We start from the raw sequence: 27,888 nt of genomic DNA, 5'->3' as shown, positions 1-27,888 counted from the left end.
TATAGCAGTGACCTAGTATATGACAGTCATCTCTATGTAATCTTGAAATGATATGACAGCAATGAATGGCTTATCCCTTTGACTTGATAGTGATAACAGTAACCCCATATATGATGGCCACCTTGTTATATGACAGTCACCTTGGTGTATCTAATTAGACTGTTGAAATTTTCTGACTATAGCAACTTGGTAGCTGATTGCACATCTAAGGATACATCAACAATGGTTGGATACTTAGATTGTCTTGAAGTTTGCATTGAAGGATATGACAGTGAAGGTGTATTATGCTACAGCTAGGGTTTGAACTTTGAGTAGGGTTTGTTCTACAGGTTGAGATGAGGAGGCAAAACAGCAGAATTGTTGATAGCAGTATTTGAGCATTGATAACAAGATGCTAGGGTTTACATGTTGAGCAAAGCTAATGCTATGTGTTTGGAAACATGAATGAAAATCTTTTAAATTATGTTTTTTTATAAAAACTAAATAAATAAATAAAGATTTAATGTATTTTTTACAACGACCGAGTCATTGAAATCGAGCCGGCCGAGTCGATACTGAGTCGAAGTCGGAGTCGACCCTCGGCCAAGTCGGAGTCGGAGTCGGAGTTTTAAAACATTAATTGTCACATGTTTCTCCTCGATTCTTGGTCCATGGTGGAGTCCATGTCACTCTTTAACTCCTTGATGATTTTCCACTCACTTCCACATCATTTAGCATGTGTGGCTATTTATTTTCTCCAATTTATTTAATTCTTGGGATAATTTATTACCACTCATTCCACAAGATTAGGAAAAGTGGGTTTTGATGGTGTATAACTTATTTTTCCCTCAAATTCTGTCATAGTAGAAAGTTGCGGGTGAGAGGTGTAATTTTGAGCACACATATCCCATATAACTTCTCTAGACATCACTTATTACATTTTACATTCAGAATTTATTCAAATTTTCGCCCTGCAGGAAATTTAAAAAATTAAAAATAAAAATTGACCCCTAACCTATTCAAATTCCACAAAATTTTATGAGTGATCTAGTATGGTAATACACAATGACTCTAGACACTAGGACTCACGCAAGGTCTCGTCATCAAGCTGCACTCCGATTTTGGGGCTATGCTTGGAGGAAAAAACTCAATTAATTATTAAGTCCTCAAAAGCACATAATAATTAACCAACTAAAAAAATAACCTCACAGAGTAAACTCACTTGATGACCAAGTCCCAAGTTACCTAAGCTTGTTACATGACTCAACACATCACACTAGCATCACGTTACATCATCCCCACAGGGCTCGTGGAATCTGAGTACAACATGAGAAGAAGATAAAAAGAAAAAATAGAGTTAAAAACTTTGATGATATATGAACTCTGATGGTACATAAAGCCTCTGACATATCCTCAGGGGTGGAGTCTTCAAAAAAAATTAGGTGCATCTCATCCTAACTCATTTTATTTCTAAAGTTTTCTTACTTGCAAGTTTATATCATGTACTTGTTATGGTGAACATCTATTGAAGTTATCATTTTCATTGTTGAAGAATCTTCTTTGAGCAAGTACAATATCTTTCTTTTTGCAAGAAAAGTTTTGGTTTATTTCATTTCATTTTGCAAGTTATTTAAATTTCTATTTTACAAGTTTTTGAAACATGAAGGATAGTATCTTGGCTTAAGGCATCTCTTTGCAGTTTATATGTTGCAAGTTAATATTTCTTAATCTAACATTGATTTGTTTTACAAGATTACTTGTTTTATTTCATTTGAGCAAGTGTTTATTATTTTGAAGCAATTATTAAGGCATTGGTTTTACATGTTTATCTTTTGAATGTGTTGATGATCATTAAGAATATCTTTCATTCCATATCTTGTATTGTTCATCATACTTGTTGAACTTGCTCATAATCTTGAAGTAGTCCAATTGAATTTAGGATCTCCCAAAAATTCGTATCATTTTCATCTAACTTTTCATTAGGGACCACCCTCCTTAGCTTACCTAGGAGAGAGCTTTGACGGAGAGAGTTGAGAATAGGTGACATCCCCATCTCTTAGTTTTGAAACCAAGCCACACATTGTGGGGTTAGGAGTTTTTTCTCACTAACTTAGGTGTGTTTGCCAGGCAGAAACAACAAGACCCACACAAGCCCAAAAATTGAATAAGAAACATTAATATTAGTTTCATAATAATCATTGATTCGCTATATGTGAACTATTTCAACCTTTCCCTTCTAACTAACACATATGAAACAAATTCATGTGCAACTCACAAGACAAGTTTTACACTCTCACTTTCTAAATCTATAAAAGAAACAAGACTAATTCCAAGGATACAAGAGAATCTTCATTAGCAACATTGGATCTTCAATTTAGGTCAATTTCCAAAAGGTCAAATCAAGTTTCGACATCCTTACCTTTCCTAAACTTTTAAATTTTTCCTACAGTTTTTCGAGACATCAACCAAGACTATTTGACTGAAGTTTATGGAGACACCTAAAGACTCTCTTGATGAGGAAGTGAGATGTCATTTGTTGAATTAGAGCATCTAATCTAATCCTTAATATTGTTGACATTCACAAGAGAATAGAACAAAACCAACACAAACCCTAATTCCACCTTCAGACGAAGTTGAAGAAAAGAACATGATTCAGAATTGTACTTGGAAAGGAAAGTAAAGATGGATATTTTCACACATGGCAGCAAAGAACAAATCATTGGCAGCATTTTTTACTAGTCATTGTTTCTTTAAGAATATAAAGTTAGAGAAGGAAGTAATTATGACTTCAAAGGGAGCTAGAAGCGGATAAAAACCTATGTTGCACGGGAACCCGTCCCCCCCAAAAAACCCTTCGTCGCTTGCGTCTCCACGTTTCGGGGACTTAAAAACGCCTAGGAAATGTTCCAAAATAACAGGGGACCCCATTGGGGACTTGGGGACTTTTAAGGCATTCCCAATCTATCCCTCACTCAAATCGGGGACTTTTTTGATAAGTTTCTGCCATACCTCGAAAAAATCAAGGACATTTGACCAGTTGATAAACAAACATTAAAATATTTCGTGCTATATATAAATCCTAAGACGCCATCTAAACCCTACGCGGCATAACATTTCGGATTTCCTTTGTTTCCTTATTTCTTTGAGCGACGACAACATACCTTTTTAAGTTTTTTACTCAACGGTTGCGGTTCACAGTGTATAGCATTGTGGTTGCGGTTGGCACTAAGTGGTTCCCCATTCCTTCTTCAATAGCGCAGTTGCCAGTAGCGTATTCGTGGTTCTTCGATTCTTCAACAGTGCAGCAACAAAGTCGTGCTTCCATATTCAACAACGCAGTAGCATAGTCGTGGTTCCATCTTCAACAACACACAGGTATGTCAACTCACAGCATTTGCCATTTGGCATTTATGATTTATATAGAGATTAATTTCTCGGTTTTGTTATCCAAGAAATTTTTGTTGTGATAATTTAAACAATCAATTTAGATAACACTTGATCAGCTGAACTAGGTTTAAACTTTAAACTTTAAATGCTGGCAGTTCTCATGAATTCAACTCAATGATCACTGTGATGGTTACGATGTACACTTTAGAGATACATCCAGATTCGACCGCTCTAAATCAGTTGCTATAGCCACAATACCACTCAACCTTCTCTAAATAAGTTGCTACAGGTGCAGCCTCTTATTCCTTGAGCTGCTTCAGGTGTATGGGATGATGTTCCAAATCTGGAATACCAAATATATATTTCAGCCTCATGTACTTGAGCTGCTACAGGTCTAGGGCCTAATGTTTCAGATCTGAAACAGTGGCTTCTTGGTTCAGCACCTCGATCCCCTCTTAACTGGTGGCTGGTACCAAAAATTACTAGATATTTCAAGGGTTCGGTCCCTTCCTCCTTCATAGACAGAGATGGATAATGAGTGGCAGCTTGGTCCACTTCTGCTACAATAATATGGCTCAATAAGATGTTAAATTCTAACACAGTAAAAAGCCCTGTTTCAGCTCTGCTTTCTCACAAACTAAAATGCCATGTTTCAGCTCTGTTTCTCATAGGGAAAACACCCCTGTTCAACTCTGATTACACACACCCAAAAAGACAGCATGAGCCTCTCACTTTACACACACAACAAATAGAAAATAACTTTTTAGAGTTTGAATAGAAGCATCTTTTATTTTTCTTGAAATCATGAATTCCAATTGTTTGAATCTTAATCTTACAAATTCTTTTGAATTTTCAGATGGATATCTCTTCTTCTCCATCTCCTCAATCTGAAATGAGGTCACCTCCAAATACAATGCCCGATCCAACTGAAGACTCAGCGTACAGTGCCATCAATGTGAAGAAACCATTGCTGCAATATGTCAAGAAAATCACCCAAAACAAGAAGAAAAATAGTGGTGGTTCACAGCAGTGGTTATGCAAACTTTGCAACCATGTATTTAATGGAAGCTACACTAGAGTTTACCATCATTTATTGGCTATTACAAGGGATGGAGTTAAAATATGCACTTGCTCATTGGAGAAAAGAGTTGAAATGACAAGACTTCACATGATTGCCATAGGTGGGACTATTATTGAAGAGATAGAGGAGGACAGATCTGCCATTTTTAAAAAACCAAGAGTTCTCGGTTCAATGGAGTTCTCTCAAGGAGCAGTCAATGACAATGATGAACTTGATTCAATTCAGGGTCCTTGTAACACTATGACAAGTAGGAAAGTTGTTGTCATAGAGATGTTCAATACACAACGCAAGGATGAGAAAGATGATGCAGTGGCTGAATTTTTCTTTGCTAATGGAAATTCATTTAATGCCACCCGTTCTCTCTACAAAGAGATGATGAGGAAATTCATTGTTGCTGGCCCATCATTTCAAACCCCTGGCTATAATAAAATGAGGACAACTTTGCTAGATAGATGGGTCTCAAAGATGCAAGGGTTGATGGAAGGCCTTAGGAAATCATGGGGTTTTTATGGATGTTCAGTTGTCATGGATGGTTGGACAAATATTCAACAAAGGCCTTTGTTGAACATCATTGTCACCTCTCCAAGTGGGCCCTATTTCTTAAGGGCAATTGATTGTACTAGAAAGTTGAAGGATGCAATTGAAGAGATTGGTCCTACAAATGTAGTTCAAGTTATCACAGATGTTGCACCAGTTTGTAGGTCTGCGGGGTTAATGATTCAAAACAGGTATAAGCATCTATTTTGGACTCCTTGTTGTGTGCATGCTTTGAATAATGCACTCAAAGACATTGGAAAATTTTCTTGGATCACTCACATTATTTTGGATGCAAGAGAGGCACAAATGTTTATTTGAAACCACCATGCCTCTCTAGCTATTTATAGGATTTATGCAAAAAACAGTTCTTGAAACCAGCAGATACAAGTTATGCCACCTATTTTATTCTTCTTGATCATATGCTAGAGGTGCAACAAGCCTTAAAGGCCATTGTTATCAGTTCAGAGTAGTCTACATGGGGGGAATCCAAAACAAATCAGGGAAAGAAGATAAGACAAATACTTTTGAATGAGGAATGGTGGCTTGATGTGAAATACATTGTCTCTTTCACATATCCAATAGTGGAGCTCATAAGGTATGCAGATTCAGATTCCCCTAACCTTGGGGAAATATATGAGTCAATTGACAACATGATTGGACGTGTCAAGTCCATTATACGTCAAAGGGACCCCTCTTTGGAATCTTTTAATGAAATCCAAAAGTTGATAGAGAAGAGATGGAACAGGATGAACACACCTCTTCATATGGTTGCTTATGCACTTAATCCAAAGTGGTATGTGGAAAGGGAAGGCAGAGTTGCACCAATAGATGATCCTGAAGTGAAACTAGGATTTATTGATGCCATACAAAAGATGTATACAGAGGAGCAAGCAACCATAATTCGAGAACAATTTCTTGACTTTGCAATGCTCAATAGCCCTAGTTTCACTATTTCTACAAAGAAAGATTTGATGGGTATGGCACAGAGAAGTCCTAGTGGATGGTGGAGGATGTATGGGGACCAAACTCCAGAAATATGCACACTAGCTATGTGTTTACTATCTCAGGTTGCTAGTTCCTCAGCTACAAAAAGGAACTGGTCCACATATAGTTTTATCCACTCTATTAAGAGGAATAGGCTTACCTCTAAGAGAGCGGAAAAACTAGTTTATGTGCATAGCAGTCTTCGTCTTCTTACAAGGAAAACACCAGAGTATTTACAGGGACCAGCAGCACGATGGGATGTGGATCCTGAGGATCCTTCCCATATTGATGATGAGGTGGATGATCCATCTCTCCAGGGAGGATTGGTAAATGTACCATTAGATGGCATTGACTTGCAGTTGCAAGGCATTGATGATGATGACAGAGAAGGAAGTGAGGCTCAAGCATTTTTGGACAACATTAATGCAGAGGATCTGAATTTACGAATAGCTTTAGCCTTCATGATAGTATGGCCATTGAGTCAGGGACTTCATTGGCATTTTGTGTACTTAACTTGTTATGATGCATTTTCCATTTGGCACTCACAATATGTATTATTTTGAATTCGGAACTATTATCTATGCTTTTACTTCGAATATATAATCATCATCTACTAAGTTTTTAGACAATTCAAGATTTTCCAACTTTTAAGTGTTATCTTTTTGGTTTTACATTTATATTTTATAATTACTAAGATGAATAGATTTCTTAACTAGGTAGTGTTTATTTCAATGTGTTCTACTTATCAAGTTACCATTCATGTTTATGGCATATGCATATTATGTTTTTTTTAAATATTTATTATTTTTAAAAAATTTAAATATATAAAATTGTCGTCCCCAACCTACTGTCCCCTGAAAATTTGAGGGTGCGCTCTAGCCGTCCCAGAAACTCATTCCCTCATTCCCGACATCCCCCCATCCCCAAAGCCGATGCGATATAGATAAAAACTTGAGGGATCTTACAATTTGGAGCAGCATCAATTGTTTTACAAACTCTGATAATAAGGAACGACATCAATATTGGTTGGGATATGGCATGGCTTCCAAGAAGAATATATATTGGAAGGCAGAGAAGGCAACAAATTGATACAAGAAGTCACGAGACAATTTGTTGATCACTTGACAACATGACAGATTTGATATGGATTCTAAAGAAATCCACACACCTTGGCCAAAAAGAGGGAGTTATAATTGGTTTTGCAGGAAGTTGAAGAGTTATGATATTGTTGTACCAATAGCTGATTGGTTCAATTCAAAAATGCATTAATTGAGTTGATAGAGATATTATTGATGTATAGAAGTTAATATAATGTCTTGGAAAAACATGAGAAAAATCTTATTTCGAAGAAAGGCTTGTGCAATCAACCATGAAGAAGTTTGGCTCCATAATATATTTGATGAATTACTTGATTGATTGTTGAAGATCTAGGAAGGTCGAAACTCGTTATAACGTGATGCAAATAAGGATCCCAACAGCTACAAACAAATCTCCACGAAAGAACATGTAGCCAATGAGACAAGCTTAGGCTTGTTGTTTCTCCATGTTTGAGAGGGAGTGATGACTACCTGCCTGGTTGAGAGGGAGTGATGATGGACATCGTATTCTCCATAAGTCGTGCACTATGGCCAGGACTAATAGTCATAAGCCTAGTGCAAGCACTGGTTGGGAGAATGGAGGATTTGATAAGCATCAAGGATCGATACTCCTTAAGGAATAGTATCCAAGATAAGAGTAATCCCGGGGACCGATACTCTTCGAGGATAAGGTATCCAAGATAAGAGTAGTCTTGAGGACCGATATTCTTCGAGGATAGGGTATCCAACATAAGAATAGTCATGTGAGGGAAAACTTGGTGAACATCCGGGTGGGGTACGTGCCTCGAGAGAGGCGGTGGCAGTGCCCAAATTTATGCCTCTCGGCATTGTGCTTTGATCTAGTGGAGAGATAAAGCTTGTTATTCAACGCATTCCTATGTTTGACAATGTTGGTTATGATGATGAAGATGCTTACTAATCTAAAATCTTCTTATGAGAATATTTCAATTTGAGAGTATCCTAATATCCTGTTGGGTCATTATGAATACCTCCCTAGTTAACAGGGAGTGTTGAAAAATGTAGCTAGGTTAGGTCTTCATAATTATCATTTCCCTTGTATCAATATGTATTTCATGTAGAAACAAAAAGAAGAAAAAGAAAAAAAAAAGATTAGTATTATTATTTTCTAGTCAAAGCATGTTCTCCATGCTTCTAGGGTTTATTGAGTGAAAAACAAAATTTGTCATGTGTCAAAGTCCCATTTGGAATATTTGTAAGAGAACAAAAATGAGTCAAAAGAGTAATTTTGTCCTCCATAAGACCAAGTCAGCCCTCCTAGACAAGTCAGCCCCGAAAGGCACCTATTCGACCTCACGGTTGTGTATATATAGAGAGCAATTCGACCTCATATGAGCACCAATTCATCTTGTTGACCACTCTGTGTCAAGGACCCCATAGCAATACACCCCTTTTTTCATAACAGGGATCTATCATGTTTAAGTGTTCTCGCCTTTCAGATTTCATCATCAGTCGACAATTTTGTTAAAGATGTAAACCCATTCTGCATGATTATAATGTAAATGATCTTAGTAAGACCATCATGTATGTAACAACCTAGGTAAGCATAATATTTTGACGACAATTTCTAGCTTAGGAGGTTTTTGTCTCACTAATTCATCTGTGTTTCTAGACACAAATGATCGATGGAGTTTTTCCCTCCAACCTCACCCCAAAGCTAGGGTGGATGTTGTCAACAAGATATTAAGTGAGTCCTAATGTTTTTTATCAAGTCTTTGTAAAAGTCATTTGCGAATAATCCTAGCTAATTGGCTAGATTATTGTATTGTAGATTACTTGATCTACTGGATCATATTTTTGTGTCGCAGAAGTGAGTAAAAGTTGAGGGTCTATAACGAACAGGTATTCCCCCTTTATGTATTGTAAAATCTTGATGTAAAAAATATTTAGTGCATGGTCCCTCATAGTTAGACACCATGGTTAAATATTAGAGGGTTTGAAATATTATTGATCCCCTCATCAGTAAGTTAATTAAATTTTCTGGAAAAATTAAATTAAATCATAAGCCAGAAATTTAATTAATTTTGTGTCATAGGTAAAATTAATTTCTCGAAAGGTGAAATTCGTGGGTTTAAAGAAGTTAATTTTTGGAGGTCCCCAACGAAGGGAATATCGAGGAAATCAAGAAATTTTGGACCCTTGGGCCTTGGTGGTTAAGCCAAAGTCAATTTTTTTGGGAAATTAACTCAAAATAATTAATTTTGAGTTAATTAAAAATCAATTAAATGTTAAATTCGATTTTTCCTCAAAAATTAAATAATTTTGACGGTGATGATTAAATATTAGTTAAATCTTTATAAACGATCGAGATTAATTTGACAGAGATCAAGCCAACTAGTTGTTGGAGATTTTACCTATAAATTAGAGGTTAGTGTTAATATGTTTTTTCATCCGATCTCTGAAACGTGTACTAAGCTCTCATGCTCTCTTGTATACATTTTAGAATTAATGCAAAAGTCTTTGAGGTTTCAACATGTTGTGGTATTCTTCTTCACAAATTTATGGTAACATTGTTTTAATTTCTGCTAAATGTTATGTGAAAACTATCAATCAATAGTTCTTTTAGAATAATCTGAATACAAGTATCTTATTCAGTTTGTTGGATCTAGGGTAACATTCTTAATTTTGATCGAAGTAGCAGATATCTCTATTTCTTCAGAATTTCATTGTTGTTCTATTTCTCTACTTGGTTTGATGGTTGATCTAGCGTTTGCAAGAGACCTTTCAAGTTTTCATTGAGCGTTTAACGATAGTTTTCGGTTGAACCAGCCAACTCTCAGTGTATATTTTTTGAAGAGCCTACTTCACATAAGCTTCGGAACTTAAGTTTAAATTATTTATCTTGCATGGTGTTTCTGGGCTAGTACCTCTCCAAAATTTTCGAAACTTAATTTTTAAATATTTTGTGGAAATTTGATAGATCTAGCTATTGAGAGCCTTGGATTATCGTATCTACGAGCGAAGTTGGACTCATACTCTTCAGATCTGATAGATCTACCATCTTTGTGCATAGATCTGCAAGCAAAAAAAAATGTTTTCTGACTTGGGTTTTTAGGGTTTTATTTATTTCTGTATATCTGGGTTCAAGGTGTTTTGTTTTCATTTTTGCAAGTGCATATCTCAAGGAAAAAGTTATATTTGAAGCCAGATCTAGGCCCTAGAGGGTAAGAACTGGCCTCAATATCATTTTGCAAGGGCATTATTCCAAATTATTTTATGTCTGAGGGTTTCAAAATCTAGATCTGAGGGTTTTACCGGTGTTTTGAGGACAAGTTTGAAGCAAAAAAATATATCACTTTAATAAATAAAAAAAATCTGGGTTTATTTTGGGGTTCTTATGCTACCACTTTTACTCATGTATGATGCCTTATTGAGCCTCTCTTTTTTGCTGTAATTTTCCCTTCTCTGGAAAATTTTCGAAATTGTTTTTCGTTTTCTCCTTTTTGTGTTCATCATCTGCGAAATCCGAGCTCGAGTTCCTCCATCTACATGAACCCTCCACCTTTTTCCCTTCGCCTCTGAATCCCTTCATCTGCGTGCTAATTGTTGATCTACCACAGCTCTAGCTCATTATCCTCCCTCGACTTATGTGTTCTCTCTTCCTGTAAAACTCGCAATCATCACTCCCTCCTTTATCCCTCATCGCTACTCACACTTCCTTTCTCCTCTTTGCTACCATTATCGTTTGCTCTTCGTCGTCAACCTGTAATTGTTACTCCTTCGCTTTCATCCGCGCAACTCCATCCCCCCTGCCCTCGCTTTTCGTTTCCAAAACTCCTCTGCCCTCGAACTCCATACGTTGTCTATGTCCTTCCTCTTCAACTTACACCAAACAAAACAATTTGATTTCTTACTCTTACTTTCTTTTCTTTTCTTTTCATTTAGGTTAGGTTTTTTTTTATATAATTCGATTTTCTTTTGTGTTTGATTCCCACATTTTATTTTTGGTTTGCATTTCTATTTTTTGTGTTAACTTTTTTTCAAATAGAAACTCAAAAAATTAAACTAAAAAAAAAATTGATTTTAATTTGTGACTTTAATATTTCTTTTTTTATTTCGAATTTCATTTTTGCTTTTCCTTTTTTCGTTTTGATATTTTTTATGACATTTTGATTTTGTTTAAAATAAAAACGAAAAATAAAAATTTAATTCCATTTCTAGTTTTTATTTGTGACTTTAATATTTCTAAAGAATTAAATCAAAAGAGAACTTTGTGCTCTCACGCTAAAATTTTTATGTGGCCTTTGGCCCATTAAAAATTTAATTTATTAAAGCTTTCTGATTTTTTATTTTTGTCACATTAAAAAACTTAATTAATCATTTGCCACATTAAATTTACCTCATAAAACTTAACACATTAAAAATTTGCGTAAGCAATAATTAAATTTTTAATCTAAAGTTCCTTCTTAGTGTCTTTTTGTGTTATGGGTAAAATTTAAAGGGAATTTTTTGTGGTATTGACATTTTTATTTCTCTATAGTCAAACACGCTTAGATAATTTTTTTAAATCGTCTCTAAGATTGACTACAAGAAAACGACATTTTTTTCTAGATTTGGGTCACTAAAGAAAAATCATTCTAATTGTAGCATCTAAATTTCATAGTTCTTCATGGTATTTAAATTTTTTGAAATTTAATTGCTAGAATCTTTTGCACGCTAAAGTTATTTTGAGCATTTTCTTATGTTTTGAACATCTATTTAGATTGCTCATTGTTTTAAATTAGCTCCAAGTATAATCTAATTACTTGAATCATTCAATGTTTATTGCATGTTAAATATTTTGCGAATATTTCAAGTATCAAAGTACTCTGTCGTGCAATTGTGATAAATTGCATATCTTTTGTTTCCTAAGCTGAGTGTTCTTTGAGCATCTGTTGGTATTGATATTAAATTGTAAAGAAGTTTTTGTTCTCTTTGAGCTATAATTGTATTAAAAAGATTTGAAATAAACTTGTGGTTTAATTGTGATATTTTAAGGGGTTTATCTTTAAGTCTTTGTCTAGTGAAGTGAAAATTTCATTTTGGTGATTAGGGTGCCTTTTGCAGCATAAGTGTTTCTAATCCTTGAATCTAGATTCATCTCATCATATCGCGCATTTGCATATTAATTTAGTTTTGCATAACTAAAATTTACTTCCAAGCATAAGCTTGATCAATAGAGAGATAGGTACCCATCCATCTTTACTTGAGAAGCGTGCTTTTAATAATACTTAAAACGGGGACCTTGTAGTCGTCAGAGCCACAACTTTCTGCAGCGTCAGAGGCACCGGGTATGTTAGATTTTGATGGAGAGGTATCGTTAATCACACCTTAGTGTGCTTCACCTTATCTTCTCTCTGCCAATTACTATGAAATCAGGCTCAATATAAAAAGGATCGAAGGGTTTAAACTTAGATAGGCATTTAACTAAAAGTGACCAAATATTTCTGCATCTCACATTAGTTTTAGGATCTGCATTTCATATAAGATAGTCATTCATCTCAGCAGCAGTTATTAATCAATTACTTGGTCTTAATTTCCCTAGCAAGATCGTTGACTCCATAAAGCACTGGTATCAATCATTTAAATTTAATCAAATCCTATAAGTCTTGCTAAATCTTAATCAAGTACTTGGTCATTTCACTTTGTCTCCCGAACTAGTTGGTTCCCAACTCGTTCTTCGTTATTAAATTTCTGTAAGGTCTAACCCCCTTAGCCCGATGTACAGAGACAGCTTAAACAGAGAGAATGGGGATCAGGGGGACAGCCCCCGATCTGAGTCGTTGTTGCGATGACTAAACATTCTGTGCAACAACACATCTCATTGATTGATATCCCAAGAAAGAGAGAACCAAAAAACTAAAAGTCAAGGGAAGAAGAGCAAAAGTGAAAGGAGATAGAGCAAAGGTCAAAGGGGAGAAATTTTGTGTTTTTCTGCCCTAATTTTTCCACACAGGTGAAATTTCTAGACTGTTGTAGGGGCCGAATATTTCAGAACTACTACTAGGCTGAAATTTCAGAGTTTGACCATATTTGAAGAGCGTAGGCCAATGTTGATTTTGTTGAATTTGACTTGGTTGGTGAAGGTTTGAAGGAGGTTTGACTTGGGTCTTGTGGCAAGATTGGCTCTTAGTTTTTAGGTCTTAGATATCTCACTTTGATCTAATTATATAAGAAAATAAGTTGTTTCGGTTTTCCCCCTTGTGGGGTTTTGCCCTGGCTTGGACCCTACATCTTTGTGTTCTTTGTCCCTTGTGATCTTCAAGTTTTATATGTTTTGTAATTGTTTGATGAAGAGAACATAATAAAAGAAATAAGAAGCCAACAACTATTCACAGCCGATTATCAAGTAATAGAAATCAACCTTAATTTTCTAACCTATTGATTTCTCAACAAAGTTTAAGTATCCAAAGTAGGTAGAAGATCTGGCAATCTTATTTGCAATTGAACATTGGAATCTTTCTTTGGAATGGTTAATATGAACATCTTTGTGCAAGCCTAATAATTTCTCCCAACACAACATAATAAAGATTAGTGTTTTAATTTGCACAAGTATACTATGAAAGACAATCACAAACAACATGTAATCAAATGTTAGAACAAGTTATGCTTTTGAGGAAGCTAGACAAACGTATGATGTATTGGTAAATAGTTGTGGAAAGGAAATGAAATGGGGATCCTTGATGGCATGACCCTCAAGGCTAATAGATGCATACGTCTCGCACTATATGACTAACTTTGGAGCTAGGAATTCCTTTCCAAGAGCCTTCTAAGAGAGAGCTTGGAGCGTTGAGTTTCCATTCTTCAACATCATTTAATTATCGCCTTTTTCCATTTATTCAAGTGTTGAGTTCAATGAACACATCCTTTTATTTAGATATTCTTTAGACAAGCGAAAAACTAGGGGAAAGCCTAATAATAATGAGGTGGTATTGATGCGAGCTTCATTTATTATTTAGCAATGCTCTTCACCTCTTTGCCACTTTAGATAACCTATAGACAATCATGGGCCCTTCCTTTATTCAATTAGGCTTTTCTTTCATGTTTTCATTTTCATATAGACCTTTTAGGAATAGCCTTTGACAATCCAAGCATGAAGAGGAGCAACTCACTTTCACAAATGAAATGGAGATAATGGGATAAGGTGGATATCGTTGTGTACAAAGGGGATATGAACCACTACATTAGCAAGTCACCTAGTAACACAACCTGACTACAAGAGTGACACACTTATATGACAAAATCATGTCACACATTATATGGCAAGAAAATAATAAAATGGAGGATTATGGTGTGTTGTTAGATCCTATTATGGTAAGCACCATCATCACCACCCACCAAAAGCCATAATACAATCCAATTAAACATGTCTACATCACTACCTCATTTTCCCCTAGTGGCAACTCAATTAGTGATGGCCGTGAAAATGAAGTGTCATGTGCGAGGAGGTTCGAGGTTCAAATCCCCATGATTCATCTATGCCTACGAAAGAGGCATACGTAGGCACCTAAGGGTCATAGCGATAGCAGTTGGAATCGACCACGTGTGATGCAAGTACGAGACCTACCAAGTTGTTTATTCCTCTAAGCAGATTAACAAAAAAATAAATAAATAAATAAACATGCCTACATCACAATATCCATACGAACATCATTACATTTACCAGCTAAAAGGTGAGGAAGTCATCAAATACATCATGGTTGAGCCACTAATTAATTGAATGAGAGCATGAATAAGTTGTCTAAAGAGAAAACTTCAACAAAGAGTTCCTGCAAATCAACAATATACACCCTTAGGGGCTAAAATTGCACAGACAATAGGCCAAGAGATTGTCTTGTTGTATTTGATGATATGGCGAAGGAGGATGATTTGTACTCTCTATGTTGAAGACCAATCAAACTTAATTAAACTAAGTCCCCAAACCTCAAAACCATATAAAAGTGTGTGCCAGAAAAGGGTGTCCATGAGTGACATGTTGGAAGATATGTCCTCAAAATGATTTCGAAAACACTACCTCTCAAGAAGGGCAAAGCATCTATAGCCCTTGGTGACACGAGGTTGAAGTTCAAGCTACAAACTAAAGCGAGGTCTTGTGAATTGTACCCTGAAATAAGTATATGTGCTAGTGACCTCAATCTCCTCTCCTCTAGAAAAAAAAATGGTGACCAAAAAGGATCTTGTTTGACTTGTTGAAGATTACAACATCATGTTCGACTTGTTGAAGATTACGACCTTGGTTTTATCCAAGTTGATCGTCAACTAACAAAGTGGTGCAGGAGCATCTCTGAGCTAAGACCATTTTTGACATCTTGGGTCAAAAACTCATTTACTAGAAGAGTTGATTCCCTAATTTGTTTACCAAGCAAAGTTGGGCTCCCTAAGTCATTTAATTTGGAATATTTTGGTTAGGGTCTAGAAGGAACCTAAATTGTTAGGAAGGTAGATGAGTGTCAATTGGTTTCTATTAAAAGGGGATAAATTAGCTAAATTAGGGATTTGTTAGATAATTTAGAAACAAATTGAGTATGTTGGAGTGTACAAAAACTCAATGAATAGAGTTTTCATATGTAATTAAGGGATTAGATTAGAGGAGGGTGGCTGAGGGAATCATTTTGTCTTATGGAGGAATACTGAGCAGAATTGTGTAACTATTAATTTCTCTCTATTCTATAAATAATATTCAAATTATTGTCCCTTAGTGTTTAAGACTTTGTGTATTCGTGCTTTTTATGTCGAGCACCCAAATCAGCTTCCAATTGTAAGTTGACAAGGCAAAAGCGAAGCAACAACATTCGAGTCGCAGAGGAAAGTCTCAGTGAACAAACACTTAAACAATTGTTTCCTTTTCCAACATTTTGTGAGTTAATGGCAACGAAAGTATGATCACCAATGTTTTCTATCTATCCGCCATTGGCCACCGGAGTTAATAAAGGTTTAGCGCTAAAGAATCATTATCAATCTGATCCCACAACTGTCAGGCAGTCACATTAACATACAAAACCTTTTTCTATCTTTTTCTTTGTCTATTGACCATCAAGGATAGCACAAACACTAGCCAAAACATTGTTGCTAGTCCAATCCGATAAGTTTCAGTGCTTCTGTTAACTAGTGTGTTGAAAATTTAGTAGCATAGGGATGAATCTCTAAAAATAGAAAGTCTTAAAATATAATTTCTAAAAATAAAAAGTCTAATGATATAAAGTCTAAAATTTGAATTTCTAAAAATATAGTCTAAAAGCAAAATTTCTAAAAACTAGAATGTCTCAAGTATGACTTTCCAAAATAGTAAATAACCTTGCATCAATTGGTATTCAACTATTGTTGACGGAAAATCCCTTCTGATCATCAATCAATCCTAATAGTTCAATGTCTACTTAATCATCAATATTATCATTAATATTATTATTATTATTATCTTATGATACTATCATATTATTACTAAAAAGAAATTCAAGTCACTCAATCATGACTCTCAATAATGTTCTCTTACACTCTCATTAATTCTCTTACACTCTCTTATGCTTTCATTAAAGCATGTCATGAAAGATTCATCTATGCACTTTTTAATGCATATGTTACACTCTCCTTATTAATGGCATACATTACAAAGGCATGTGTACCTTCTTAATGGCATGAGTTACATTTCCTAAATATGTTACTCTCCCTCTTCGCACGCGAGTTACTCCTCCTTTATGGCATGGATTCGTTGATCTTATATATACATGCCTCATTCTTTCTCCCCTCACTACTTATGCATTGTGAAAGAAGAATTCGAACTTGAGAGAGAGTTGGAGACAACTGAAGAATATTGTGAGAGAGAGACTTGGAGAGTAAGAGCAGAACTTGGTAAGCCAATGTTGATTCAGTGCTTCGGTGTTTCAGTGTTGATTAAGTTGAAGGGAAGGTTGATTCAGTGTGTGCATCAGTTGCTACAACCAATAATCTTTATGCTACATCTTGTTCAGTTTTGGGTGTACTTACTCATACTCTTCATCTCTCATCGTATTATGTATCTTTGTTGAACCATTGATTTCCAATAGAAGAAGGATCTGGTTGGGTTTTCACCTCATGGGTCTTGCCCTGGTCATTGGACCTAAATTCTTTGTGTCTCATTCTGTTCTTGGTTATCTTTTGTTGTGCATTTGATTTATGTTCTATCTACAATTGTTTATCTAATATTGCAACATAAAGAATTTTGTGATAAGTGATTGTTACAGTATAGAACATCAGAATTTCAACACAACGATCCCAACATAAGGTATTCTACAACAATTGTCGTTTATTTGTCGCCACTACCCTATCAGAAAAGTGTTGAAGGAGGCAAAGTGCCAACGAGCAGCGAATCAATCTCGTCATTTAACAAAGTCGACAGACATAAATCTTTCCCAACAATTGTCATCGACCACTACCATCGGCCAAATAGGGAAGCGTTGAAAGCATGCAAGTGTTTTGACAGGGCTGTGGGCAGTCTCATCAACAAACAAGCCAATACACAAAACCTTTTCACAAACAATTGAAGGTTATGTCCTCCACCATCGCCACTTGGTTTTGTTCATCACCTCAAGTTGTAACAAGGAAAGTGTTGACAATAGCGAGGGGTCCTATGGACCATTCCTGTTAACACCATGAGCTAGCAAATTTGGGGATAGTGAGACTAGTGGCATCATAAACGTCACAAAACAAGGCCAAGGTATTAAGTTTCCCCTATGTTGAAAAATGTGTAACTAGGTTCAGTCTTCATAAGTATGAAATGTATTCTTGTAAATTATAAAATGAAAAGAAATTATTATTATTGGAGCATGGGTTTCATGCTCAAGGTCTTTTATTTTATACATCAAGCACCCATTGAGTGCTTCTAGGGTTTGTCCTAGGTCTAAGAGTCATTGTCATATATTGAAGACCCCATTGGGCACATTGTATCTTGTAAAGAATATTTATTTTTGTCTTTAAAGTGTCGAAATACCCTCCAAGATCAAGTTGGTCTAGAAGTTGTCAAGTCGGCCTGAGTAAAGAGCCATGTCTACCCGTTAAAGAGGCCTATATAAAGAGAGGAACTCGTCCTCCAAAGGATCACTCACCCATCTCTCATTCTATGCAAAGGATAGGATGAAGAAGAGGTCGAAGGAGAGAAGAGGTCGAAGGAGAGGACGAAGAAAAGGTCAAAGGAAGTCGAAGTGCTTGGCTAGTTCACTCTCCCACATGCAAGACAAAGATAGGGTTTCTGCACAAGGGTCATCTCTGGATCGATCTTGGAAGGAAGAGAGAAAAGAAGTCAAGTGAAGGTCACTTAGGGTATCTCTCTAGCCCTAAGTCTCAAGGAAAAGCAAGCGAAGGGAAGAGGAAGGCTCTAAGAAGACAATCGAAGTTTTCTAGTGTGGCAACAACAGTTTTCGAGGAGACTAAATTTCGGATCTGCAGTAAGATGTTGAAGCTCTTGCAACAGGAGGCCTAGTTAGTGGTTGATATTGATCTTGGCAGGTATTTTTCTGAGTCACAAGGTCTTGGTATTCGTCAATTCAAGGATCTATAAGAAGAGAAGAGATTTAAGGGTTTTCCTTTCAAGAGGAGGTGTCTTGGCCCTGGCTTGCAGCCTATATACTATGTCATTGTTCTTATTGTTTTGGTAGTTGTTTGATGTATCTCGCATTATAATAATAAGGAACAAAGCTAATAAGAAAAAAGGTCACACACAGTTATCAAGTTAAAGAGAATTAACATATTCATTGCCCTATTGAATTCTCAACACCCTACAACCATTCAAGGGATGAGGTTAAAGGATTACAATATCAATGAAAAGCATGATTGAAATCAAGACCTAGTGGAGAAATTACCCATCTCTATCCTGGATGCGTTCATGCAAGAAGGGCCACAACTCATCAATGTAGATCCCCAACAATATCGAGGACAAGGGGCCTTCCGATAAAATTTGATGCCTTGCGAGCTATGTGTAGGGATGCAAGGACCAACTTGTATAGGCACATGATGGCAATCAATAAGGTTTTCAAGATACCAATGCTTCTAAGTCTATGAAACAAAGCCTCCTAGTGGGTGGAATAAAATGCCTTTCGAAAGTTCATAAAGCAACAATAAACTTTCGAAGAGTGATGCCATACCTCCTTAATGATGGCCCAAAGTGTAAGGAAGCGATCAATGATTTGGTGCTTACGTCAAAATCTAGTCTATCCTCTAGCTCTAAGTTGTCAGCTTTCAATCTCCCTAGAGAACTTCAAATGGAGGACAATAGCATAGAGTTTAGAAAAGTTGTGGCCTACATCGTCATCCTATAATTGTAGAGATCAATATTAGAGCCTTGTTACCCCTCCATCAGTGGGTGCACATAAATTTTTTCAGGCACATCATTTATCACCATTGTAAGCCCAAGGTCACAAGTCAAAGCCTTGTAAAACACCATGTGAGGCCATGTATTAGTCATCCAAGACCTGGTGTCTTGTCTATTAAGTCAGTGTTCATTATTATTGGTCAGGCCATGCCTTGTCGCTTGAGAGCTTCATCTTGGTGATCTCATCCCTAATCAAACTGGAGAACGATGGGAGGATTTTCATGAGGACTCATGGTTCTATGGGAGCCTTGTCTTTGTAGAGGTGATCTCTGACATACAGCTCCTAGAGCATACTAGTCTCTTGAACAATTTTCACATTTCCCAAGGCACTTCATGATTCCCAATGGAAAGTGGACCTGGTGGTCAAAAATTCAACCTAGTCTCAAATGGAAGAGCTCAGAGACAAAGACATGCCTCATAGCAATTTTCAAATTCGAGCAACAATTGAAGAGTTATGGCTGGTCAAAGCTTGTCAATGGGGGCACATCGGTTTTCTCGGCATGTCCCTTAGGGCATTCCATTGTTTTGGGCATGCACCACCTCCAAAGTGATCTACTCAACGAGAGGAAGAAAACCCACGTTTCATAAAAACTTTATCTTGTGTGGTTTTGGAAATGCTCAAATTTGACCATATTTAAAGGGTTTGACCATGATGATGTGACACAAAATTGAACTTTTTTCCAATGTTCCATGAGTATGATTCCCCTAGGGACGGGTGCACACACCTCATGCTTCTCACGCACATGGGACGAGGGGACACCTAGGGAAAGATTTGCCCATATCCTCCTTTTGGGGAGATATAGGAAGAGACACAAGGAAACATTTCCCCAGTGTAGGGGGCAAGTTTCCCCAAAAGGGGTGCTTGTGGGAGCCTTCCTTCAAAAAAGGCTACGCGCCCCCCCTTAATTTTGCTTGAAAACAATAATTTATAAGTGGGGAAGTTTAATATTCAACCATAGGGCCCTACTAATGCTATATAATCAATGATAATGTTAAATTCCTAAGTAAAAGTGACATTTTCCTTTATCTTTCATTTGCGCCCGTTTACTTAAATTTTAACATTACCATTGATTGACTCAAGATGTTTGAGGATGGTTTTGACCTGATCGGATTTCATATGAAAAATAGAATTTTAGATCCCACTAAGAATCCAAACTTAAGGTTCTCATGATTTCAATATTGGGGGGATTGCAATGTTTCCATTGGATTCTATCATGTATGAGGCTTTGGAACTAGCATTCAATCAAGAGCACCAAGCCTAGAAGCACCCCTTTTCAGGGAGGAAGCGATTAATTGTCTAATAACCCTTGCAATTTAAAAAACAAAAATAAATAAATAAATTTAGAACTAAAAAGAAAAACACGTAACAAATATCAAAACTTAAACTAATTTGCAATCCCTAACTTCAACTTACTAGGCTATCCTCTACTCGACTTACCCAACGACGTTATATGACTTCTGAATTAACTATTGCCTCTCATCCCCCATGACGCTTGTTTAATGCTCAATGTCCATTTTTAACTTTTCAGTTTTAACTTTCGAGTCTTGACTTTGGATATTGATGACCATAGAATGATTCTTTGACTCGTCTCTCTTTACCATTTTTGAGTTTGAGTTATATCAATTTACAATTACAGTTCAAACTTCAATATCTATTATACTCTATTTTGCTTAGTACTAATTTGATTCTAGAATGATGAATGATGATTTTGAATTTTACATAAATTTAGAATCTAGAGTGATGAAACATGAATTTAAATTTTAAATCAATGTATATTCTAGAATGATGAACAATGAATGATGAATATGGATCAATGTATTTCATTATTGAATCTCATCGTGTATGGATGAATGATGTATATATCAGTATGAATGATGAGTATGGATCAATGCATTTCATTATTGTTAACTTCCCACGAAACTTTGCAACTACTTAGATAAATAACTAAAAACTAAAACTAGTTTAATTTCAACAAGATACGAAGTCTCTTATCAATTCATATGCAGTGGAATAAAAACACAGAGATCAAAAAACAAGCACAAATTGACACACTTTTTCTCAGAAAACCCAACAGGGAAATCCCACTTGCTTGATGTGGTTATTTTATTGATTGTCCTTGCAACAATTGAATCTATTACAAAGCACTATGTCTCTTTTGAGAAAGTGTTCTGCTTCTCACACAAACTCAACTAATACAATTGATCTTGCCCTTCCTTGATCACATCTTGATCTTGGTTCTTGCACACAATTGATCCTTCCACTGCCTCCTTGACTTGCTCTACAAACTCTGTCGTCTTGCCTCAATTTTACTCCTCCATGGCCTCCTTATCCCTTGTGTTGATCTCCTATTTCCTAGTGCACTTTTGGGCCCTATTTCTTAGCGCACTTGAGCTCCTCCTTTTTAGGACCCCAACTCCTTTTTGCACACAACCAATCAGCTCCTAAATCCTAGCGCACTTGTGCTACTATTCTTTAGGACATAATTCTTGCGCTCCACAATCAAGCCTCTCTCACACTAACTCGTGAGCTTTGTCTTGTGACAATCCTCCGTGCACAAAACAATATTGATTTACTTGTGCCTTCATCCTTCCTTTGTAGATTTGATCCATGCTAAATTAGGCAAGTACAAATTTAGAACTTGAGTTGTGATTGACACGTTAAATAAGTCGAACTAGTTCTCTCCACTCATCACTAGAGTTATAACTCGCCCTTCCTTCAATTGACACTGAAGACCCAACTTGTGCTAACTGAACTCGATCTGCCAACCAATCCTGTATTTAAATTGATGAAAACTTCCACTTAACTGAAGCTCCAACATAATGCATGAAGTTGTGATGATTATTCCCATAAACTAGAAATTAACTCACCACAACTGAAGTCTATCCTATGAGCTCACACTCAAACTAGGAGAAGGACAAATTAAGGTCTTCACTGGCTATGGCACAAGCCAGAAGACCCTACTCGCTACATTTTTAACAATTATTTAATTCAATTATGCATGGATCAATGTATTTATGTTTTTGTTATATCTGGGGCAGGGGTACGCGGTTGAGAGGAGACGCACAGGGGGGTGTGTGGGTACCCGCGTCCCCTTGTCTCCAACTCTTGGTGGAACATAGATAAAATTATCTTATCTTAAATACCATAAAAATTGTTAATCAATCAGCTTTTGGTTAGAAATGTCTTTTTCTATATTTTCAAAGCGTGACTTATTTTAGGGGCCCATTTCTACTTTGCCTCGTTTTGAATAGCAATCTTTAGAAAAATTGTACATACACCAAAAATCTTAAGCATCTCATAAAGATCATGTACCTGCAGGTCCATTTAATATTGTTTGGGAAAATAAGAAAGGGAATTAGAGAGAAAAAGAAGAGCTGATGAGTTTAAATCTTTCTAAATTTCATTGAAAGGTCAGGGCATACTTCAATCTCCTCTTGATATCCAACCAAAGAGAGTGCCAATCTTGCATTTCCTGGACCCACCTGCATGGCCCACAACCAGAAATACGTGAGGCAACTATAGGCTAAACATTTAGTAACTAGACTTAATAGTAAACTAGTTTAAAGTCAATTAGTTCTTTGGGCATAACAATAGTCACATACCAATTTAGCTGCAGCTTGTTGAGTTTTGGCAGGAATGGTGCGGGCTTCAATTTTGTTCAAAGGAATAATTGTTACCCTTCTCCGAAGACCACCTTTTTCAAGTAGTAGCTTTCCTGTTTGCTCTGTGTCCACTACAACATTAAACAGTTTTCCTCCTGCAGCAACCTAGAACAATATACGTGACTAAGTTGCATACTATTAGCAAAAAATGAGACATGCAACATACTATTTTCAGGCCCAATAGAATTTCTTTTCCTTCAAATTATTTTGCATGTGTAGTTACCAATGGCTTTCAAGAACAAAACTTCAAAAGTAGAGAACAGAATTTTCAAACTGTGAAACTACAAAACCTCCAAGGCAGTCATTGCTGAGTTGTCTTTCACTTGTATAAGTTGTGCCACGACCCCTTTGACCTTTGACCTATCAAAATTTTTGGAAGGATCGTTGTATGTAAATTGAACATTTCCTAATTGGGCTGAGAGACTCCTGACATCAGCCTTCAACTTCTTCACTGCCTCTGATTCTTGCATACGTTCCTGAAAGTTATATTATAACATTAGTTTTCTGCAAAAGAAAAAAAAAATAAGCATCTACTCTTTCATAGAAAACAATAAATAATTGAAGTTTAAACTACCTGTTCTAATACTTCCATTCGTCCTTCTTCATAACCAACACCTTCTAATGCTGCCTTTATTTTCTCAACTTCTTTTTTTTTAGATTCTAGCTCCTTCTCAACTGCAACTGCCTCTTGTTGCATTGATAGTAATTGCTTCTTCTTATCTTTTAATTCTTTTTCCAAGTGATTAATTTTTGTCTTCAGTTGTTTGGCTTCAGTTTCAGCACTACCAACTGCAGCTTTTGCATCTACAAGTTGATCATCAAGGCATTTTTCCTCATCTCCACTGCTTTTCCCTGCTAGTACTCCCTGTAAGCAAGAAATATCATAAACTCAATTTCTAGCCATGAACAGAATGTGAAACATGTATTTACATCTGCATGCACAGGTGCACGTGCAAATTGTACATACACAGTTTTCTAGATAGAGCTGTGTTTACATAGATACACATGCACACAAACATATGCCGTCTATGTTTTTGTTGTTTTAATTGGTTTCTTTCTTCTCAAAAGAGAGAAAAAAAGAGCTGGAAAAGAATCGCCTACTTGAAGTATAATGCTCACAGGTTTATTACATGTTGGGTGTTCCATGATTGACCTTATCTCCCCTCCCTTTTCAGGGAGTACATAACTCATAGACATTCTTTAAAAATTGGAGAAGAGTTTAATTCAATATTCAACCTCAGTTCTGGTGAGTTGCAAATGAACGAAAAAGGATATTGGTTCTTTTAATAAATGAATACGTTTCTCTGCAAGGACTGGATATTTAACACACAAACACCCTCGGTTATTGAAAAAGTTCTATGATATTTATACCTGGTATTCCTTCTCATAGTCTTCTAAGGTCTTTGTAAGATCCTCCACTTTCTTCTTCAGATCAGCTGCTCCATCATCAGCCCTTTGAACAGCAGCATCTCTTTCTTTGATAGAGTTTTCAATGTCTTGAATGTTTTTATGCAGCTATGTAAAAGAAGAAAAACAGTCACATTAACAACATTGCAACATTCTCTACCTAACAAAATCTGGGAAAATAGAAAGGCAGATAAGTCTGTAACAAATTAACGAGAAAGAAGACAGGGAAATATATATAGCATATCCACAAGAAAACCAAAATACAGGATAAGCCTGAACAGGAGCTATTTCCCTCAGGTTACTTGTAAAGAAAAATAGGAGAAATCAGAAACAGTAATCTTCCCATAAATGAAAAAGAGAAAGGTAGTATTCAGTGATCAAATTAAAAGATATCTAGTGTACTATGTGTGACTACGTATCAAAGTCAAACAATATGGGATCTCATAATCAGATTATAGAATAGTTGACCGGTGAATCTGATTTACAAAGATAAGTTAATGCCTTCTAGTCTTGTGCTTATAAGAACCCTGGTTTTCAGTTTTGATGGGTCTGTCATTAAACATTTATTGGAAATCTCTTTAGTGGGCCTTTGTGACCATTTTACTGGGGACATATATATATCCGTCCTTTGTGATTGTTCTGTTAAAAGCATAAAGGATTAACGGTGCTAGGGTTAGACTAAACAGATTTTGTGGGACTGTTTTATGGATAACTATCTCTACTTTTTGTGTACGTGATTTGCAAGTAATACAGTTTTTCCACTTGTTCCTCACAAATAATAATAAATACAAAAAGAGCAGGTCCTCTTGGCCAGTTAGAACTGAATGGGTGTAAATTTTCAGCCCATCATCAATCAAATATCAAAGGAGTGTTTCGTCTGTTACCTTTGTGGCAGCTTTCTGCTCAGCCTTGAGAGTTTCTTTCTGATTAGTCAGTGCAGAAGTTTCTTTAACAAGGACATTAGAGAGTTTGTCCACCTTTTCAGAAAGAACTTTTAATTCTCCACCCATTTGCTTCTCTTTTTCTGCAGTTAAATCTGAAATTGATTTTTCCTTCTCATCTATTTCTATTTGTAGTTGTTCCATATTGCTCTTAAGTTCTAGAATCTTTGATTTCATTTGCTCAACTCCACTCATAGCAGCTTCTTTGACTTTCTCCGCTTGCACAAATTCATAAGCAATACAAAACCTCTTAAGTCGATCAAGTTCAGCATTACCATTGGCCCATTGCATATACTGAGCCCGTTCTTTCCTCAACTTCTCCAGAGCAGGTAGAATCTCTTGAGCCAAGACATTATCTATCTCGTTTACTTTGGTCTGCTTCTTTTCAAGTGTTTTTAGAGCAGCTTCCTTCTTCATTTCATACATCCGTGTCCCTGCTGCCTCCTCAAGCATGGACAATATCTCAGGAGGCTTCATGTTGAGAACTTTAGTAATGCGCCCTTGCATAATGAGAAAATGTGGATTGTTTACATTAAGCTGGACAGAATGGAAAAGGTTCTGGACACGCGACGGCTGTGCAAGATGGCCATTAATTAAGTACTTATTTCTGCCGCCAACAACAATCTGCAAGAACAGCGAGGATCAAGTCATACAATGTACAAGAACATCAGAGTTTGCCAAATCTAGACAGAGTAGAAATATATTTCACCATGCACAAATGTAAGGCACACACATAGCATTCAAAATAAATGTGCTCAAAGCTCTATAAGGCCATATAAATAATAAAGGACTTTCGTGACAAATATTGTAACATCCAATGAAAATGCATCCAAGGTTTATCAGATCACAGAAACTTTTAGAGACTTTAGTAACAAATATTGCTGGAGACTTGGGTTCAAAACCTAGAAATGGTTACAATTAAAATCATAGTTACCAAGTTCAAAATTTGGTAGATTCTGGAGAGTCGGAAGCTCTGAAAAGTTTGGGATTTCAAAAAAAACATTTGTAAGGTTTAGAAATTGTTTTGGAAATACAAACTAATACTTAAAAGTATACACATTACTCAAAAATTCTAATAATCACAGAAAAATAGAGCAACATTTGCTAATGAGATTTATCTTGGATGAATAAAGACTAAAGTGAGGGATTGTTATCTTCCCACCCAGGTTCAATTCCCGGTTCTAATATGCTTTACCCCTTGTGGGCTGATTGTCTCCACAAAAACTATATCTTATGAATGGGGCCAGGTGCAATCTATGAGTGACCTTGATGGATTATATTCCCCCCATCACACCAACTTAGCCAAGAATTTATCCCTCCATGGTGAAATTTCCACCATTGATGGGAAAGACCTCAAATTTAACCAAACAAACAAAACATAATTTTCTGTTTTTAAATCTAAATTTTGAGGTTGATTTTTTCTTGTACTTTATAAGAAAAGGTTTGGAAGTTCGGTCCAAACTAGTTCAGTTGGTCAGAGGTTATTGAACTAGAATGGATCATTATATAATTTGTCATCTATTTTGGTCCTTTATGGGAGGAAAATTTGGACAAATTGGCTCACAAGGCCCATTTTAGTGTCAGGCCTTAGTTTGGAAATTTGGGATCTGAAATCTTCCAGCACCATTTTGAGGCGTCAAATGACATTTTTTGGGTCAAAACATTGCAAGCTTAGCTCCAAACCCTTTGACATTATTCTACACACCAAGACCTTTCCAACAGCGCCAAAATCACGTCAATCGAAGATTATATAGAGAAGTTATGCCTCCCACAAGTTGACCACCATGGTTCGAAGTGGATGCCATGTCAGCCCAAATTAGTCACATACATAGGGCTAGCCATGTGTTGGATGACAATTAGACTATGTTAAATATTGGGCCACTAGGAGAATAGAGGATTCCATTCTCTTAGCATTGTACTTGTTCCATAGTTGAGAAAAGCATCTATGAGTGGGAATTGAGAGCATGACAAATGAGGAAGAAGATTATATAGCAATCATTCAGTCCACGGTGTGAAAGGAAACTCAATAGTGAGTGCCCCTTACTTTGTAGTTGCATGTTCATACCTGAAGAAAGAGAGCAAAGCATAGGTTTCACCTACTAGCCAGGTTTTCTCTCATTTCAATTTTCCTAACATACAAGTTGTGTTCGTTTGTGGATGGTGTGTTCATTTGCTTGTTCTTTTATTTTTCGATTTCAATTATTTTCATAAATTTGAGTAAAAAACTAGAGATAATAAATCCGTAATCTAAAGCCCCAAGGGGTCCACCTCAAAGCATAGGCTTCACCTACTAGCCAAGTTTTCTCTTATTTCAATTTTCCTAACATACAAGTTGTGTTCATTTGTGGATGGTATGTTCATTTGCTTGTTCTTTTATTTTTAGATTTCAATTATTTTCATAAATTTGAGCAATAAGCTAGTGATAATAAATCTGAAATCTAAAGCCCCAAGCGGGCCACCTCAATTGGCAATGGC

At 36.2% G+C, this 27,888-nt stretch overlaps 1 protein-coding gene across 1 annotated transcript in view; it reads right to left on the bottom strand.

Annotated features, from left to right (window-relative positions):
• LOC149155052 (structural maintenance of chromosomes protein 2-1-like) overlaps positions 1–27,888 on the bottom strand; it is an 82,117-nt gene that overhangs the window by 26,795 nt on the left and 27,434 nt on the right. The window contains exons 2-7 of the mRNA XM_089443767.1: positions 25,357–26,037; positions 24,437–24,580; positions 23,640–23,930; positions 23,356–23,541; positions 23,006–23,170; positions 22,826–22,885 (exon numbers count right to left, since the gene is read on the bottom strand). Coding sequence (XP_089299893.1) covers positions 22,826–22,885; positions 23,006–23,170; positions 23,356–23,541; positions 23,640–23,930; positions 24,437–24,580; positions 25,357–26,037 — 1,527 coding nt within the window. The remainder of the gene's footprint in view (positions 1–22,825; positions 22,886–23,005; positions 23,171–23,355; positions 23,542–23,639; positions 23,931–24,436; positions 24,581–25,356; positions 26,038–27,888) is intronic.

This window comes from Pinus tabuliformis, chromosome 9, assembly GCF_031772625.1.
Source record: "Pinus tabuliformis cultivar Carrire ecotype Pingquan chromosome 9, CPIR1, whole genome shotgun sequence".
In the NCBI taxonomy this organism is placed as follows: domain Eukaryota; kingdom Viridiplantae; phylum Streptophyta; class Pinopsida; order Pinales; family Pinaceae; genus Pinus; species Pinus tabuliformis.
Note: the sequence above shows the minus strand (reverse complement) of the source record. Positions and strands in the feature narration are given on the sequence as shown.